The 19,084-nt window shown below is 37.8% G+C and overlaps 1 protein-coding gene across 1 annotated transcript in view; it reads right to left on the bottom strand.

Moving 5' to 3' along the window:
• Positions 1 to 19,084, bottom strand: part of PIK3CB (phosphatidylinositol-4,5-bisphosphate 3-kinase catalytic subunit beta) — a 187,454-nt gene that overhangs the window by 33,581 nt on the left and 134,789 nt on the right. Inside the window, exons 14-16 of the mRNA XM_065942782.1 lie at positions 13,935 to 14,056; positions 8,075 to 8,218; positions 6,190 to 6,289 (exon numbers count right to left, since the gene is read on the bottom strand). Coding sequence (XP_065798854.1) covers positions 6,190 to 6,289; positions 8,075 to 8,218; positions 13,935 to 14,056 — 366 coding nt within the window. The remainder of the gene's footprint in view (positions 1 to 6,189; positions 6,290 to 8,074; positions 8,219 to 13,934; positions 14,057 to 19,084) is intronic.

Raw genomic sequence — 19,084 nt, 5'->3', positions numbered from 1 at the left:
TCCTAGCCTACACCATGGTCTCATGAGGAGTCCTTTATGACCAGTAGATACAGAAAGAGACCTAATCATGGTTTACAGATGAATGGATTACAACATGCAGGCAGCATAGAACTGAGGTACTATAGCCCAGTTCAGGAATACATCTAAAGGACAGCAGTGAAGGGAAATACTCCGAGTGTGCAGAACTTTGAAAAGTGTATCTAGCTGTTCATTTTGCTTGGAAGGTGAAATGGCCATGTCTGCAGTTATATACCAATTCATGAGCTGTTACCAACGTTTAGCTGATGGTCAGGGACTTAGAAGAAACATGATTAGAAAATCACAAAATTTGAGGAAGAGGTATGTGAAAGACCTCTCTGAATGGGCAAAAAAAATAAAAGATAACTTCTGCCCCACTGTATCCTTACAAAAGTTTAACCTTGGAAGACTTTTAAAATTAAATGGATTGGGTGACCTGTTCCATGGATACCCTTCAGCCTCTTTCCTCAGCCAATCCTGTCGTCATTCAATGGGAAACACTGCAGAGACGGAGGTTCTGCATGGGCTCAGCAACAGGGACATCCGCTCACCAAAGCCCATATGCTATGGCCTCTGCTGAGTGCCCGATGTGCCAACAGCAGAGACTAACACTGAATGCCTGGTATAGCACCATCTCCTGGGGGTGGTGGGCCAGTTGTGGAATGAAAGTTTGATTACACGGGACTGCCTCCCTCTTGGAAAGTGCGGTGTCTTGTTCTTACTGCAACACATACTCGATATGAAATTGCATACAAGCAACATATCTACCAAAACTACCATCTATGAACTTACAAAACACCTTATCTACCATCATGGCATTCCACACAGCACTGCTTCTGATCAAGGAACTCATTTTACAACAAATAAAGTACGTCTACGGGCTCATGTTCATGGAATGCCCTGGTCTTACGATCTTGAAGTAAGTGCCTTGATAAAAGCAGTGGAATGGACTTTTGAAGATAGTTACAGTGCTGGCTAGGCATCAATGCCTTGCAGGGCAGGGGCAAGTTTCTACAAAAGGCAGCATATCCTTCGAATCAGCATATCCAATATATGATGCTATTTTCCCAACAGCCAGGATTCACAGGTCCATCAAAGTGTGGAACTGAGTGGTCGTACCACTGTTACCCCTTGTTGCTCAGTCACTAAGTCGTGTCCAACTCTGTGTGACCCCAGTAACTGTAGCCCGCCAGTGTCTTCTCTGAGGATTTCCAGACAAGAATACTGGGGTAGGTTGCCATGCCCTCCTCCACAGGATCTTCCTGACCCAGGGATCAAACCCAAGTCTCCTGCATCTCCTTCATTGGCAGGCAGATTCTTTACCACTGACTCACCAGGGAAGCCCTTAGTGCCCCACTACCAAGATTTTTGGTTCCTGTTCTGGAGACCTTGAGCTCTGTTGGCACAGAAGGCTGAATTACAGAAAGAATGACTCCACTGGGAGATACACCAATTATTCCATTCAACTGGAAGGTAGACCCCTGCCCAGCCATTCTGGGCTCCTCATGCTTCTGGAAAAAAGGCAGAGAAGGTCATTATGCTGCTGGCTACAGGTGACTGATCCTTACTACAAAGTGGAAATTAGGAAGAGTATATGTCTAGAATACAGCTGATCTCTTAGAATTACCATGTCCTGTGATTAAGATCAATGGGAAATTACAAGTTAACCCAGATAAAATTACTAATGCCCCACACTCTTCAACAATGAGGGTTTAGGTCATCCCATGAGAAAAAGAACACAACCAATTGAGGTGCTTCCTAAAGACAAAGGGAATACAGGATGAGTTAGAAGATGGTAATGATAAATACTAGATATATCCACATGATCAAATACAGTAAAGAGGACTAATTGTCATGAATATCTTCTTATTGTTATAAGTATGTGTGTGCATGCATGTATACACATATATATAACAAATGTCTTAGTTTCCTTTCCCCTCTTATACCTTTATCGTGTAACATAAGACACATTAACTTATTATATCTTTACTTACATCTGAAACAATATTTAACTGCTGTTAATTTTAATCATACTATTTAATTTACAGGATAATCAAGGAGAAGAACCACCGCCACTCAAGGATATTATCTCCTCATCTAAGAAAGAGGTTAATGCATAATTGATGGTAGTTATGGTAGCTGTATTATGTTAGGTGGGATTTTGACCTTGTTATTCTTTATATTTGGAGAATAAGCATGAGTTTAAGAAAATACACATGGGTGCCAAGTTGGTCTGTGACAGTGAGTTTAACAAATCAACTACACTGGGTAATGGAATGTCCAGATACTTGGTCCAACATTATTCTAGATGTGTCAATAAGGGTGTTTAAGGATGAGATTAACATTTGAATATATAGACTGAGTAACGTTTACTGCCCACCCTTATGTAGGTGCTGCTGCTGCTGCTGCTAAGTCACATCAGTCGTGTTCGACTCTGTGCAACCCCATAGACGGCATCCCACCAGGCTCCTCCGCCCCTGGGATTCTCCAGGCAAGAGTACTGGAGTGCGTTGCCATTGCCTTCTCCGTTGTGCAGGGGGGTCTCATCCAAACACTTGAACAGAAAAAAAGACAGAACTTCCTGTAAGCAAAAAGGAATTCCACCTGTGTGACTGTATTGAGCTGAGGCACGGCTCTTTTCTTTCCTTCAGACTTGAACTGAAATGATGACTCTTCTCGGGTGTCAAGTTTGATTGCTGTCAGGCTGGTACTCATATACTATTGGTGTTTCGGGTTCTCAGGCCTCCAACTCAGGCTGGAACTACACCATCAGCTCTTCTGGATTTCCAGCTTGCCTGACTGCAGATCTTGAGACTTCTGGGTCTCCATAATCACGAAACAATTCTTAATAAATCTCAATCTCACCAAACTGCCCTTTTCACTCTTTCTCTATATATACACAAATACACTTAGCTGTCCATTCTCTGTAGAGCATTACTGCAATCCCCAACTAGTTAACACGAACTAGATCATCAAAGGCCACAACTGTCACCTGAACTGTGACCTCTTCTGTAACACTCTAAGCTAGATTATGTGGCTTTCTTTTGTGCTGCCATAAATAATGCTGCCATTAATGAAACTGTTATCATATGCTAAGCTGCTTCAGTCATGTCCGACTCTTTGCAAGGCCAGGGTCTGTAGCCCATCAGGATCATCTGTCCATGGGATTCTCCAAGCAAGTATACTGGAGGGGGTTGCCATTTCCTTCTCCATCATATACTTGATCACTAATTTTTATACCTACTCTTACTTAGTTCAGTAGACTCGCTCAGTTGTGTCCGACTTTCTGCAGCCCCATGGATTGCAGCATGCTACGCTTCCCTGTTCATCACCAACTCCCAGACCTTGCTCAATCTCATATCCATCGAGTCAGTGATGCCATCCAACCATCTCATCCTCTGTCACCCCTTCTCATCCTACCTTCACTCTTTCTCAGCATCAGGGTCTTTTCCAGTGAGTTGGCTCTTCACATCATATGACCAAAGTATTAGAGCTTCATCCTCAGCATCATTCCCTCCAATGAATATTCAAGATTGATTTTCTTTAGGAGGGACTGTTTTAAACTCCTTGCAGTCCAAGGAACTTTCAAGAGTCATCTCCAACACCATAGTTCAAAATCATCAATTCTTCAGCACTCAGCTTTCTTTATAGTCCAACTCTCACATCCATACATGGCTACTAGAAAAACCACAGCTCTGACTAGATGGACCTTAGCTGGTAAAGTAACACCTCTCCTTTTTAATACACTATCTAGGTTTGTCATAGCTTTTCCTCCAAGGAGAAAGTGTCTTTTAATTTCATGGCTGCAGTCACCATCTGCAGTGATTCTGGAGTCCAAGAAAATAATGTCTGTCACTGTTTCCATTGTTTCTCCATCTATTTGCCATGAAGTGATGGGACCAGATGCCACGATCTTAGTTTTTTAAATGTTGAGTTTTAAGCCAACTTTTTCACTCTTTCACTTTCATCAAGAGGCTTTTTGGTTCTTTGCTTTCTGCCCTAAGGGTGGTGTCATCCGCATTTCTGAGGTTCTTGATATTTCTCCCAGCAATCTTGATTCCAGATTGTGTTTCATTCAGTCCGGCATTTTGCATGATGTACTCTGCATATAAGTTAAATAAGCAAGGTGACAATATACAGCCTTGACATACTCCTTTCACAATGTGGAACCTGTTCGTTGTTCCATGTCTGGTTTCAACTGCTGCTTCTTGACCTACATATGGATTTCTCAGGAGGCAGGTAAGGGGGTCTCATATTCCATCTCTGTAAGAATTTTCCACAGTTTGCTGTGAGCCACACAGTCAAAGGCTTTGGCATAGTCAATGAAGCAGATGCTTTCCTGGAATTCTCTTGCTTTTTATATGATCCAGCGTATGTTGACAATTTGACCTCTGGTTCCTCTGCCTTTTCTAAATCCAGCTTAAACATCTGGAAGTTCTTGGTTCACATACAGCTGAAGCCTAGCTTGGAGAATTTTTAGCATTACTTTGCTAGCATGTGAAATGAGTGCAATTGTGCAGTAGTTTGAACATTCTTTGGCATTGCCTTTGGGATTGGAATGAAAACTGACCTTTTCTAGTCCTGTGGGCACTGCTGAGCTTTCCAAATTTGCTGGCATATTGAGTGCAGCACTTTCACAGCATCGTCTTTTATGATTTGAAATAGCTCAGCTGGAATTCCATCACATGCACTAGCGTTGTTCATAGTGATGCTTCCTACCTATTCTATGGAATATAAAATCCTTGATGGCAGCAATATAGCTAACGGGGCTTCACATCACCCATACCTAACTCAAACCCTGGCATATAGCAGGTTCTGAATAATTATATATTAAGTCATTTTTATAAACCTTATAGTGGTAGGTTGGTAACATTCAATTCAGGAAAAATTATTGCTAATGAACAAAAGCATGTCACTGCTATCTGTCAAGGAAGAATCTCAGAATGAAGAAGCTAATACAGGGCTGCTTTCCTTGATGGCAGAAATGCTCTCATTTCATCCTCTAGGGCACCAAGAAGCCACCAACAAATCACACCTGGGACATGGTTATGCATCTCATTTGCAAGAAAGCTCTTGAAAAACCATTGCTATTTGCAATTATTAGCTGTATGAGTCATGACTATCTCCAAAACAAAAATATACAAATAACTGGACACTGAGACAATTGTCAACAATAACCCTTGATGGACTTCTGTTTTCAGTAAAACAGCATCTATTTCTTGGCTTATGTTTTACTTTAGCTTCAAAGATACATTTATACTGATAAAATGAAATTGTTTTCTATTTTCTTTTGATTTAAAAAAAGGAGTTTTGCAAAAAGGGTTGAAAACTCCCCATATAATTTACCAAAAAAAAAAAAAAAAGATTTAGTTTTATAGTTGGACAGACCTAAGTCTGAAACTTTTCTTTTACTTAATAACTGTGAGCTTTTAGGCATCTTACTTAATCTCTTAGAACTTTGTTTTCCACCTTGTCATATCCAGGCAGTATCAGTAACTACTCTGGCACATTATGAGGAGAGTAAAATAGCATACTTAAAACACTTATTATGCCTCCTGGCATATAGTAAGCATTTAATATCTGATCTATTAAAAATGACTAATACCTCATTATCTGCAATGATAATGAAGACCTAGGAAGAAAATGAAGGAATACAAGAGATATTTCATACCTGAAATATCAGTTTCAGGCACGTATACACAGTTTGAAAAAGCAGCTTGAGTATACTGAATTCTAGAAGCTATAACACCTATGAACTCAGGTGTCAAAATATCTCAATCTAAAACAAATGACAGAGCATATGAATCACATATAGTATTCTAGTTGGAAAGAGTATCTCAGTGCTATGAAATAAACAGGGTCTAAAGATTTCACAACCTTTGTTACCATCAAACCCATTGTTAAGCATATCTAAATAGGTATTTGCTATTAAAATTTAAGTCATGGTACTAATATACGAGGAAACCTAACTTTTCAAATAGCATTCAATAACATTCTGCTAAATTTGCCAAAACTTCATTTCTTGGCTTACATTTTTTATTAAAACATGTATTAACTGAATTTAGTTATGGAAATCTCTTATGAAACAATGTGATGGGAGATAGAACATATGACAAAATTTATCAAATTTCATGTGGCAAAGACAACATTAAGATTAAAGCAAGCTGATACCTGCTTAGAAAGCGCTTTCATGTGACCTACACTTCCCCGGCAGTACGCTTCAAGGATAACACCAAATTGTACTGAAACAGCAGGAATGTGTACTTCAGATCTGCAAAAAGTTAACAGGAAAGAAGATTTATCAAACACTTCAGGTCCCCAAATGAAAATACTTCTTTATTCTATTATGAAATTAACTAATGATTCTTATAAAAGAAAGAAAGAAAAAAAATTTAAAAAAAAAAAAAGAAAGGAAGATCATATCATGTATACAGTCACTGGTTGGATGCTAAACTTTTTAATTCTTTAAACACTGTAGTTCAAAAAGATATGTGATATTAACACTAGTTAATTGTTTATTCCATGAAATCCAAAGTTTTTACATCTTATTTTTTGGAGTGAAATGATATTATTACCAATTTATAGACAATTAAGATGAAATAGATCTGACTCATATCACACAACTAACAAATTCCTCAAGTGACTACTATTTGATTTTTTTCCTCATTTAAAGAATGGTAAACACACTTGAAAAAGGAAGGAATATCTTATTCTGTTATTCCTTTAAGGATTTAAAAATAAGAAGATTGAACTAGATGAGAAAGAAGTTAAAAAGTTAATAATAAAGAAATCAAGATTCAGAACTATAACCCCTAAAATTACATCAAAATACTATACAGCTTATTTTCTTTAAGAAGCTTAGCCAGAGAGGTGAAAAGTTATCTTTCTCTGTTACTGATTAGCTTCCATATGAAGTCCAGGTGGAAAAAAAATCACAAATGTCTGAGTAGAGTCAGAAACAAAGAAGTGAAAATCTTGGCAGGAGGGGGGATCGGGATGGGGAACACATGTAAATTCATGGCTGATTCATGTCAATGTATGGCAAAAACCACTATAAACTGTAAAGTAATTAGCCTCCAACTAATAAAAATAAATGAAAAAAAAAACAAAACCATATATCACAACCTCAAAAAAAAAAAAGTGACAATCTTCCTAGGAAACAAAAGAACTTTAGTTCTCTTTCCCAATTTTACTCCCATATAAACTTGGTTTAATAAGACTGATGTATTTCTGAAAATGACCTTGTCAGTAAAGAAGCTAAAAATAAAGTTGCTGTTTTAGGAAAACTAAAATCTTTTATATATGTGTGTATGTGTGTGTATATATATATATATACACACACACATATAATTTTATTTATTTATTTTTTGGCTATGTTGGGTGTATGTTGCTGGGTGGGCTTTTCTCCAGTTGTGGTGCATTGGCTTCTCATTGTGTTGGCTTCTTTTGTTGCAGACCCTGAGTTCTAAGCTGCACACACTTCAGTAGCTGCTACTCCCGGGCTCTACACCACAGGATCAATAACTATAGTACACGGGTTTAGTTGCTCCACGGCATGTCGGATCTTCCTGTATCAGGGATTGAACCTGTGTCTGTTCCGTTGGCAGGTGGACTCTTTACATCTGAGCCACCAGGGAATCCCTAAAATCTTTATTTACGCAATAGTAGCAATGATGATACAACTACCCACAATCTTTTCGAGGAATAAGTAAGTATTTTTTAATCCAAATATGTTAACCCAGTAAGGATACATTACTGGAAAATAGCAATACTTATAACCATCAGTAGTAGCAATAAAAATTACTATGATAAAAGTTATTAATTACAGTTAAAAATCAAGGAGGCATAGAGGGACATTTATCTGAGTTACATTGCCAAATGAAAACTGAGAATCTGGGTATTGAGAAATAGGAGGAGACACCAGGAAAGCATAAATGTTATCGATGACTCAGAAACAATGAAAGCAGCTGGACTCTTCTGCTAAATAGCCTATATTATGTTGATTAATACTTACAAAAGCATATAGTGGACTCAATTTGAAATATAAAAGACTTACCTGAGGTGCCAAAATAAAAACTGCCCTATCCTCCGGTTAGCAAGTGCTCTTTCTAGTAGGAATCTAGACAAGGCACAATCAAGAAAAGGCTCATATTTTAAAACTTGCACCAATTGTAAAAGATACTGAGAGAGTTCTTCATCACTGAAAGAAACAAAATACAGAGTAAGTCACTCAACAATCAGAGCTGGAAAAAGACCCCTTTTCACTTATCAAACTCCAAACACTAACTTACTGAAACAGTCGTTCTTTGGGGTCAAGCTTGTTGCATGCTGTACATTCAGTTTCACAACTACAATAACACAAGATAAGCTGAGGATTTCTGGTGGGCAGAAGAGTGTGTGAAAAGAAGCAAAGAACAGCTATATGGGGCACTTTCAGTAAGTTAACTAGGTTGATACAACTGATGACTGTATTTACAATCATCCCAGAGTTATAATAAAAATAGTTTTCTGATCATGCTGAAGAAGTTTACTACTCAGTCAACCAGTTTTTTAAAACACAAATTCCATCAGTACTTCAGCAACTTAATTTTCCTTTCCTATCAAAGGGTTAAGTAAATTTTGCTCCCAGATAATGAATGAACAATTAAAATCTTCAAATAGTTTGAAGAATAAAGAGTGCATTTATAAGTTGGAAGGACTCAAGGAATTAACAAAACACTATAATTAAATGAGCTGAATTAATTAAGATTGTGGCTCTCTATTTTGTATCTATCTCCAAACCATTCACATGTAAACAGTCTCATTAGAGGCAATTCCTGTAGTCAGGTTAAGATACGTATCTCAAGTCCTCTACTTGGTGATTCATCTTGGATAATAAATGGTTAAAAATGTAGTCTAAATCAGATGTGGAACCTAAATCTAGGACATTATTCACCTAAAAAAAAAGACCTCGTAAGTAGAAAATTTAACAGAGGAAGACACATTAGAATTACCTATTTGAAACATGGAACCACAACAATCTCTGCCTGCTGCTGCTACTAAGTCACATCAGTCGTGTCCGACTCTTCGCAACCCCATGAACTGTAGCCTACCAGGCCCCTCCATCCATGGGATTTCCCAGGCAAGAGTACTAGAGTGGGTTGCCACTGCCTTCTCCCAATCTCTGCCTAGGGTTCAACATATTTGAAAAAAACAATTGGCTCATTCCAAGGAGGTGGCCAGGTAGACCCTACCCCTCAGGTATCCAATGCAAACTTAGGGAGGCTGAGGAACAATTGGGAGCCTCATTTTTAAAAACTATCTATACAACTATCTTAAGCTTACTGTAAAATCCATGCCCATTATAAAATCTATAAATAGTGTAAATGACAGAATTATAAAAGAGGCTTCCTCTATCCTCATACTGAAAAAGATGTCTCACAGACATACCTGAAAAAATGTTTTGTATAATTTGTTTTGAATATCACACAATTTAGAACATAAATGATATATTTTTAAAAGTAGAAAAAAAAAAATCACTATATCCTTAATTTTCTGAGAAGTTTTGCTTTTTAAATAATCATACAGAGACTTCCCTGGTGGTCCAATGGTTAAGATTCTGCACTGCAAATGCAGGGGGGGCAGGTTTGACCCCTGGTCTGGGAACTAAGATTCCACATGCTGTGCGTCACAGCCAAAAGAAAAATAAAAACCATACAGTATAACCCCTCCTTTTGAGGCTAGAAGGAAAATGGAAAAAATTTTAAATGCTCATTGTCTGAGATTGTCTCCAAATTGATATTTTATCAAATAAATCCCACAGATTCTCATACATGTACTACCCTAAAGGGACTATAGAAACATGTTCACTGTAGCATTGTTAACAATGGGAAATTTTGAGAAAATTTGAAATGTACTTCAATAGAGAAACATAATAAATCTCTACAACAGAATATTACACGGTAGTGAAAGGAGTAAATTACATTTATACCTAACAGGAGAAGACTGCCCTCAAAAACCTAACGTTCAATAAAGGAAAAAAAAAACTTTTTGTCATATATGAAACAATATATGACAAGGCACATCTATGTAATTTTTAAATGTAAGATATTACCTCATACCTATACTTTATAGATGTATGAAAGTGATAAAAACAGAAAAATGATGTATAGAAGGATATACACCAAATTTTTGGTAACAGTTGTCTCTGGGAAGTGAAAGTAATCGGGACTAAATAAGCAAACTATGAAGATTCTAACTGTAATGTTAACTGCTTAACAAATACAAATTTAAAAAAAACTTTAAAAATACAAATTAAGAAATTAATATTTCTTAGTTCTAGGTAGTAGACAGAAAAGAGTTAATAGAAGATCTTGCTGTGATTTATGTCGGAGAGTGTTTTGCCTATGTTCTCCTCTAGGAGTTTTATAGTTTCTGGTCTTATATTTAGATCTTTAATCCATTTTGAGTTTATTTTTGTGTATGGTGTTAGAAAGTGTTCTAGTTTCATTCTTTTACAAGTGGCTGACCAGTTTTCCCAGCACCACTTGTTAAAGAGATTGTCTTTTTTCCATTGTATATCCTTGCCTCCTTTGTCAAAGATAAGGTGTCCATAGGTTCGTGGATTTATCTCTGGGCTTTCTATTCTGTTCCATTGATCTATATTTCTGTCTTTGTGCCAGTACCATACTGTCTTGATGACTGTGGCTTTGTAGTAGAGTCTGAAGTCAGGCAGGTTGATTCCTCCAGTTCCATTAAGCAAAAATAAACAAATGGGACCTAATGAAAATTAAAAGCTTTTGCACAACAAAGGAAACTATAAGTAAGGTGAAAAGACAGCCCTCAGATTGGGAGAAAATAATAGCAAATGAAGAAACAGACAAAGGATTAATCTCAAAAATATACAAGCAACTCCTGAAGCTCAATTCCAGAAAAATAAGCAACCCAATCAAAAAATGGGCCAAAGAACTAAACAGACATTTCTCCAAAGAAGACATACAGATGGCTAACAAATACATGAAAAGATGCTCAACATCACTCATTATCAGAGAAATGCAAATCAAAACCACAATGAGGTACCATTACACGCCAGTCAGGATGGCTGCTATCCTAAAGTCTACAAGCAATAAATGCTGGAGAGGGTGTGGAGAAAAGGGAACCTTCTTACACTGTTGGTGGGAATGCAAACTAGTACAGTCACTATGGAGAACAGTGTGGAGATTCCTTAAAAAACTGAAATAGAACTGCCATATGACCCAGCAATCCCACTGCTGGGCATACACACTGAGGAAACCAGATCTGAAAGAGACACATGTACCCCAATGTTCATCGCAGCACTGTTTATAATAGCCAGGACATGGAAGCAACCTAGATGTCCATCAGCAGATGAGTGGATAAGAAAATTGTGGTACCAGCAGGATCCTCTATGACCCACCTCCCAGAATATTGGAAATAAAAGCAAAAACAAACAAATGGGACCTAATGAAACTTAAAAGCTTTTGCACAACAAAGGAAACTATAAGCAAGGTGAAAGGACAGCCTTCAAAATGGGAGAAAATAATAGCAAATGAAGCAACAGACAAAGGATCAACTTCAAAAATATACAAGCAACTCCTGCAGCTCAATTCCAGAAAAATAAGCAACCCAATCAAAAAATGGGCCAAAGAACTAAACAGACACTTCTCCAAAGAAGACATACAGATGGCTAACAAACACATGAAAAGATGCTCAACATCACTCATTATCAGAGAAATGCAAATCAAAACCACAATGAGGTACCATTACACGCCAGTCAGGATGGCTGCTATCCTAAAGTCTACAAGCAATAAATGCTGGAGAGGGTGTGGAGAAAAGGGAACCCTCTTACACTGTTGGTGGGAATGCAAACTATTACAGCCACTATGGAAAACAGTGTGGAGATTTCTTAAAAAACTGGAAATAGAACTGCCATATGACCCAGCAATCCCACTCCTGGGCATACACACTGAGGAAACCAGATCTGAAAGAGACACGTGCACCCCAATGTTCATCGCAGCATTGTTTATAATAGCCAGGACATGGAAGCAACCTAGATGCCCATCAGCAGATGAATGGATAAGGAAGCTGTGGTACATATACACCATGGAATATTACTCAGCCGTTAAAAAGAATTCATTTGAATCAGTTCTAATGAGATGGATGAAACTGAAGCCCATTATACAGAGTGAAGTAACCCAGAAAGATAAAAGAACATTACAGTATACTAACACATATATACGGAATTTAGAAAGATGGTAACGATGGCCCTATATGCAGGGCAGAAGAAGAGACGCAGAAGTACAGAACAGACTTTTGAACTCTGTGGGAGAAGGTGAGGGTGGGATGTTTCGAAAGAACAGCATGTATATTATCTGTGGTGAAACAGACCACCAGCCCAGGTGGGAGGCATGAGTCAAGTGCTCGGGCCTGGTGGGCTGGGAAGACCCAGAGGAATCGGGTGGAGAGGGAGGTGGGATGGGGGACCGGGATGGGGAATACGTGTAACTCTATGGCTGATTCATATCAATGTATGACAAAACCCACTGAAAAATTAAAAAAAAAAAAAAAAAAAAGACTTAAAAAAAAAAAAAAAGTTAATAGAATAGCAAGCCAGATTGCTATCCTTTGAAAAAGTAAGCTTACAAGGTTAGCCCTTGGCTGGCATCTGGGAATATAGACTGGGAAGGCTTCTCACCACCCTAACGGATAAGACTGGGTCACTGCTTAAACTGCTTTTGCAAACAGTACAGCTTATGCCCAACACCCATTTTCATTTCGGGAGTCTAGGATTTGGGAATATGCTAGACAGAGGTACTTAACTGACTAGGTCTTAATAAAAATCAAACTAGCCAACAAACAAAGTACAACCAAGTCTCTAACAAGCTCTCTGGTAGACAGTATTCAGGCATGCCGTCATGAATTGTTGCTGGGGGAATTAAGTGCAGTCAGTGTGACTCCTTTTGGAAAGAACTCATAGCAGCATCTCTCTGGTTTCCACGGGATTTTGCCCCCTGAATTTTTCCTCTGCCAATTCTGCTCTGGATTCTTTTGCTATAATAAATCTTAGCCAAGAGTCATGACACTGGAGAGTGATCTTGGGGACCACCAAATGCAGTTTTTGACTGCTTTTTTGTTTGTTATAGAGAGGGGACTTCCCTGATGGTACAGTGGTGAAGGTACTGTGTTTCCACTGCAGGGGGTGTGGGTTTAATACTTGGCCAAGGATCTAAGATACTGCATGCCATGTGGTGTGGCCAAAAACAAAAACATCTGTATTGTGTGTGTGTGTTGGATAAGACAGACTTGAGAGTGTGATAGAACAACAGGGAGGAAGGGAACGAACGCTCTGACGTGTGTGTGTGTGTGTGTGTGTGTTGGATAGGAGAGACTTGAGAGATAGAACAACAGGGAGGAAGGGAACGAACGCTCTGACGTGTGTGTGTGTGTGTGTGTGTGTGTGTGTGTGTGTTGGATAGGAGAGACTTGAGAGATAGAACAACAGGGAGGAAGGGGACAAACGCTCTGACCTGAATCATTCCTAGCGTGTGTGTGTCTGTGTGTTGTTGGATAGGAGAGACTTGAGAGAGAACAACAGGGAGGAAGGGGACAAGCGCTCTGATGTGTGTGTGTGTGTATGTGTGTGTGTGTTGGATAGGAGACTTGAGAGTGTGACAGAACAACAGGGAGGAAGGGGACAAGCGCTCTGACGTGTGTGTGTGTGTGTGTGTGTTTGTGTGTGTGTGTGTGTGTTGGATAGGAGACTTGAGAGTGTGACAGAACAACAGGGAGGAAGGGGACAAGCGCTCTGACCTGAATCATTCCTAGCCTTTTCCTTTCTTACAGAACATTCAAGCAGATCTCAACTTCTCTTCTCACCCACAAGTTATTCCTTGACCCCAAAAAGCCCCTGCAGGAGATACCTCATCTGTTGCAGGCAGCCCACAGCATACTCTCGCACATACTGATCTGGATAGTTGAAATCTAGAAGCTCGAGGGCCTCCCGGGGGGGCAGTTTAGGCCAAATCTGAAGTAGTGCTTGAAGCTGTTCAAAAATTGAAAGGAAAAAAAGATTACTTTTCTCTCCTATCATTTCTGAACCACTTATCTGTTTTTTCTCGGTACACAGGAACAGAGATGGGTCAAAAGAAAGGAGAAGCACACGTGCAATTACTAAGGTCTCAAAAATCCATTATTGCTAATATAGGTTAATAAAAGATGGTCTCTGCTGACTATTCTCTAGGTAAGCAGGCAAAAAGTGATTATGTACTTAGCTGGAAGTAGAATGACACACTGAATATATGAATTCTACAATCATTAACCATTAAAAACTTTTTAAAGGAAATAAAGGCAGGGGCAAGAGGAGAGGAGAAGGTGAGAGGAAGGGGAGGAAAGAGAAATGACCAAAAAATACTTAAACACCTTTGAGGAAGGCTAAAGAGGGAGGGATATATATATATATATATACTTAAAGCTGATTCATCTTGTTGTACAACAGAAATCAACACAACACTGTAAAGAAAGTATCCTCCAATTAAAAATAAATTTAAAAAAAAAGAAATACTTAAAAGTAAAATTCAAAGTACAAATATAAGCTGCAAGACGCAAACTAATAAAAGGCACTTTACATATAAAAAGTACATTAATAAATCAACATAAAATTATCTTGAGTTTAAGAGTATCTATCACTTTATAAAACTTTAGTAAATCCTTTAAATCATAGTAAGTTACCCATAGGAAATAAACAGTACCTAGTTTACTAAATACAGCCAGTTTCCCATCTACAGATGCCACTTAGAAATTATCGAGACATAGGATAAAAAAGCATCCCATGGGGGGATGACTTGGGAGTACCAGTGAAGGCTGAGCTCAGATGGACATGGAAACCTAAGTTCCAGAAAACCCAAATTTCTAGAAAGGATTTTATCTGCCTCCCATCAGAATGCAGTGAGACTCATCAGAGCTTCCTTTTATGATTTCCTTTTATGAAGGGTTGATTTTGTAGAGTCCCTTCCTCCTCATGATTTTGATATGCTTATAGCTTACATTCTTACCGCAGAAGGGAAGTGGAAAGAAAAGTGGATATGGAGGCGAGTGAAACACTTTTCTGATAATTATGAGTTGTGACTGTCCAAAGCTCAACTTTATACAACAAAGTCTTATTCCTTAATTTCTAACTTATATCACTGGGTTTTCCTGGGTATTACTTAAACAGCACTGACATCAAGACCAGAGATATTAATTTTAAATTGCTTTACATTAGCAGAAAAAAATAAGCCTTTTCAGTAAATTTTAGAAGCTGATTACATTACTATTTTTAATATACATTTACATAAATTACTAACTTGGATATAAATGTGCAATTTACATAATTAATTATGTCAAAGTTATTCAACAAATACAGTGAAATGTTACTTTTTACATTTTAACTTTTACATTAAATCTTGATTCAATTATTCTTAAACTACTAAAGAAAATGTTTACCTCTTATACTTGCTCTTTTAATGTATACAGTATATGTACGCATACAGTACACAGGCAGATGAACATACACTTATCTGTGGTATCAAAACCCCATGGGGATAGGGCTATTAGGGGAAAAATATGTAAAATGCTTCCTAGGAGGGTAATAATGAGAAAAGATTGAGGAATATTAGTTTAAAGATATGCAACACCTACCTCACCCCAGGTTTTATCACCCACTTTCTCCAAAATTCTAATGGACCAGTAGTCCTTCTTATATAGATAAGGGGGACTGTTTCCTAAGGAACTAATAGTTTAAAAAAACTCCTAGCATCCGCAGTTAACACATGGAATACACTGCTCCACAAAAACAATACTGGGATGCATAATGTTATATAATACCAGAGGTTCAACTATGTTATGGGTTAAAAACAGCCCTACTACTGAAAAGTAATTCTCTTAGCATGTTATTTATAATTATTAAATTGAAATACAAACATTAAATTACAAACACTCATCACTTCAGTTTGATGAAAGCTATGGAAGCAAACAGGGAAGGCAAATATGACTTAGCCAAAAAAAATAGTGAAATTAACATGTAATTAATTATTCATCTGCTGCAGAGACGATTGAATTAATTTCACTATTTATATGGCTATTGAAATCCCTTCTGCAGTATGCTAAAAGAATACTTTCTTGTGGATTAATGGGAGGCTAATCTGTTACACAATTTTCACCCATGGCTTATACCTTCAGAATCACAGTAAAATTAGCACCAGGTTCTGACTCTCCACTTCTCTTAGGCAGCCAATTTTTAAAAAATTTTTATTTCTTCATTTATTTATTTATTTTAGTAGACTTTCTTCATTTTAATAGGCAAAACTTGACCAATAAACAACACATAGTATTACAAATAAAATACTACTGAAAGCAAAGTTGCTCAGTTGTGTCTGACTCTTTGCAACCCCATGGACTGTAGCCTACTAGTCTCCTCCATCCATGGAATTTTCCAGGCAAGAGTAATGGAGTGGGTTGCCATTTCCTTCTCCACATTTATTTATTTTTGACTGCACTGCATCTTAGTGGCCGTTCAATTGCTTTCCCTAGTTTTGGTGAGCGGGGTCACTCTAGTTATAGGGCATGAGCTCTAGGGCACGTGGCCATCAGTACTTAAGGCTCTTAGGCTCTACAGAGCACAGGCTCAGTAACTGTGAAGAATGGGCTCAGCTGCCCCATGGCATGAGGAATCTTCCCAGCCCAGGGATCAAACCACGTCACCTACATCATCAGGCGGATTCTTAACCAAGTGACCACTAGGGAAGTCAGGAAATCAATTTATTGAAAATATGGTTTATAGTCTCTTCTACCAGATTAGTGTAACTGGCAATGGGATAGGACCAGGGAGAAAATAAAACACACTATTTTTTTATTCTTTTGCTCTACCTTTCTAGACTACTAAAAGGGGGGCTTAGGATCATGAAATTCATGTCTTCCTGTACTTGCTGCTGCTGCTGCTAAGTCGCTTCAGTCCTGTCCGACTCTGTGCGACCCCACAGACGGAAGCCCAACGGCTCCGCCATCACTGGGATTCTCCAGGCAAGAACACTGGAGTGGGTTGCCATTTCCTTCTCCAATGCATGAAAATGAAAAGTGAAAGTGAAGTCGCTTAGTTGTGTCCGACTTCGAGACCCCATTGACTGCAGCCTACTAGGCTCCTTCATCCATGGGATTTTCCAGGCAAGAGTACTGAAGTGGGTTCCCAATGCCTTCTCTGCTTCCTGCACTTGCCTATACACATTTAAATTTTTCTTTTTGAGTATTAAGTTACACTACTGACTTTTTCTACACAATGGAGGAAAGTAACTTACATCTGAAACACAATGCTTTAGATTCACTCATGGAAATGAGACAAGTATACTAAATTCCTCAGTATAAAAATCTGTTGGAGAAGGAAATGGCAACCCACTCCAGTATTCTTGCCTGGAGAATCCCATGGACGGAGGAGCCTGGTGGGCTACAGTCCACAGGGTCGCAAAGAGTCAGATGTGATTGAGCGACTTCACTTTCACTTTCAACCCTCAGCTGAGAAGACTTTCAGCTCTTGTTTGCTATTGATTGTTTACTTGAGTTCTCAAAAACCTGTGACCATATTTTTTTAAAGTTGCCTGTTTTCTAATTGCATCACTTTACACACTGTTGTCTAATAATATGTGGTATTTAGATTGCCTTCTTAATTATTTTGAGCAGCCATTGCCTGTATTTTCTTAGTACCTCCTTGGTTTTCTTACGTGAACTCATCTGACAGGGAAATGCAGCTTTTTTGTTTGCCCTCTCTGCATACTGGACCGTCTGAGTCAGTGTTCTAACTAATCCCTGATGGTCTCTGAGCTACTGTTCTACCAGACTCAGTAGTTATGTGCTTCAGGAATTTTTCGGTAGAATTGGTCCTATTAGGAGACTCTTGGTGTCACCTTTGTTATCTTAAAAGCTGGTCCCTTCGCTGAGGCTCTTAATTTTTTGAAAACTTGATTCTATTTCAGCTGAAAATTGGCAAGGCTATTTAAAAAATTGAGGGAAGCCATTTAAGAAATTGAAAAGTAATCGCAAACAACATTGGGGAGTTGTGACAGTTCTGTATCAGTTGAATTTTTGTGTTCTTTTCCCTGTGTACGTGGTGGTTCTATTTTTCTCCAATAAAAATTTTATTAAAAAAAAAAAAATCTGTGTCCCTGGGGTTCAAATAAAGAAATATTAAGCTTGAACTGTCTTATTCTATTTTCTGACAGCTAGAATACAAAACCTCTCTTTCAGATATCTTAAGAGTACAGCAAGAATTTTTTTCTATTCTAATTCTATTCAAAATAATAAAATGATGTATTTCTTGGATAGGCACTTGGAGATGAACACTATTCATAAGAAATAGGCAAATGTGCCAACTAAAAAATTCTTATATCTTACATTCAATCATTATGGGGGTTCACAGAAAACTAACCTTGAATTTAAAGAAATAACTGGTTAGATGACAACTATATCAGAACAATTAAAACCTAGCTTTAAAAAACAGACATCTGACAAAAATAACTCCTTTTCAAAGTAATGGTCATGTGGCCTAGCTGTATAAACAGCTTAAACAAGGCATATCCTATAATTTTGTAGCATGATTCCAAAAAAAAAACATTAGACACCAGGAATAAACTCAAAAGAAATCCTTTCTAAACTTAATTTGAGAAATAAAATAAAGCAAAGATCTTCAAAATATAAGATTCAAATAAATATGTATTTCTCAACTAAATTTAAGTCATTATAGATTTAATAAAACAAGAAAAAATGTAAAAGACTAATTGAATTCAAGTAAGTAAGGTGAATAAATGTGGTTCTCTTAATATAACAAATGTATTCATTCTGATTAAAAAATCAATTCAAGAATCTTTCTGGAGAAAATTGGTAACCAAATGCATTTTGTAATGCCACTGTTTTTTCAAAGGTTCTTGAAAATAAAGTTAAGTAGCTAAAATCTGGTGGCTTCTTCTGGATCCAAATTTTTTTTCCTTTTTTCTATACTGCCTAAAGGCAAACATTCATCAACACTGCCCAGCTTTAAATAAATCGT

This window comes from Muntiacus reevesi, chromosome 8 (assembly GCF_963930625.1).
Source record: "Muntiacus reevesi chromosome 8, mMunRee1.1, whole genome shotgun sequence".
NCBI classification, from domain to species: Eukaryota; Metazoa; Chordata; class Mammalia; order Artiodactyla; family Cervidae; genus Muntiacus; species Muntiacus reevesi.
The sequence above is the reverse complement of the archived record's forward strand: the minus strand, read 5'-3'. Positions and strand labels throughout refer to the sequence as shown.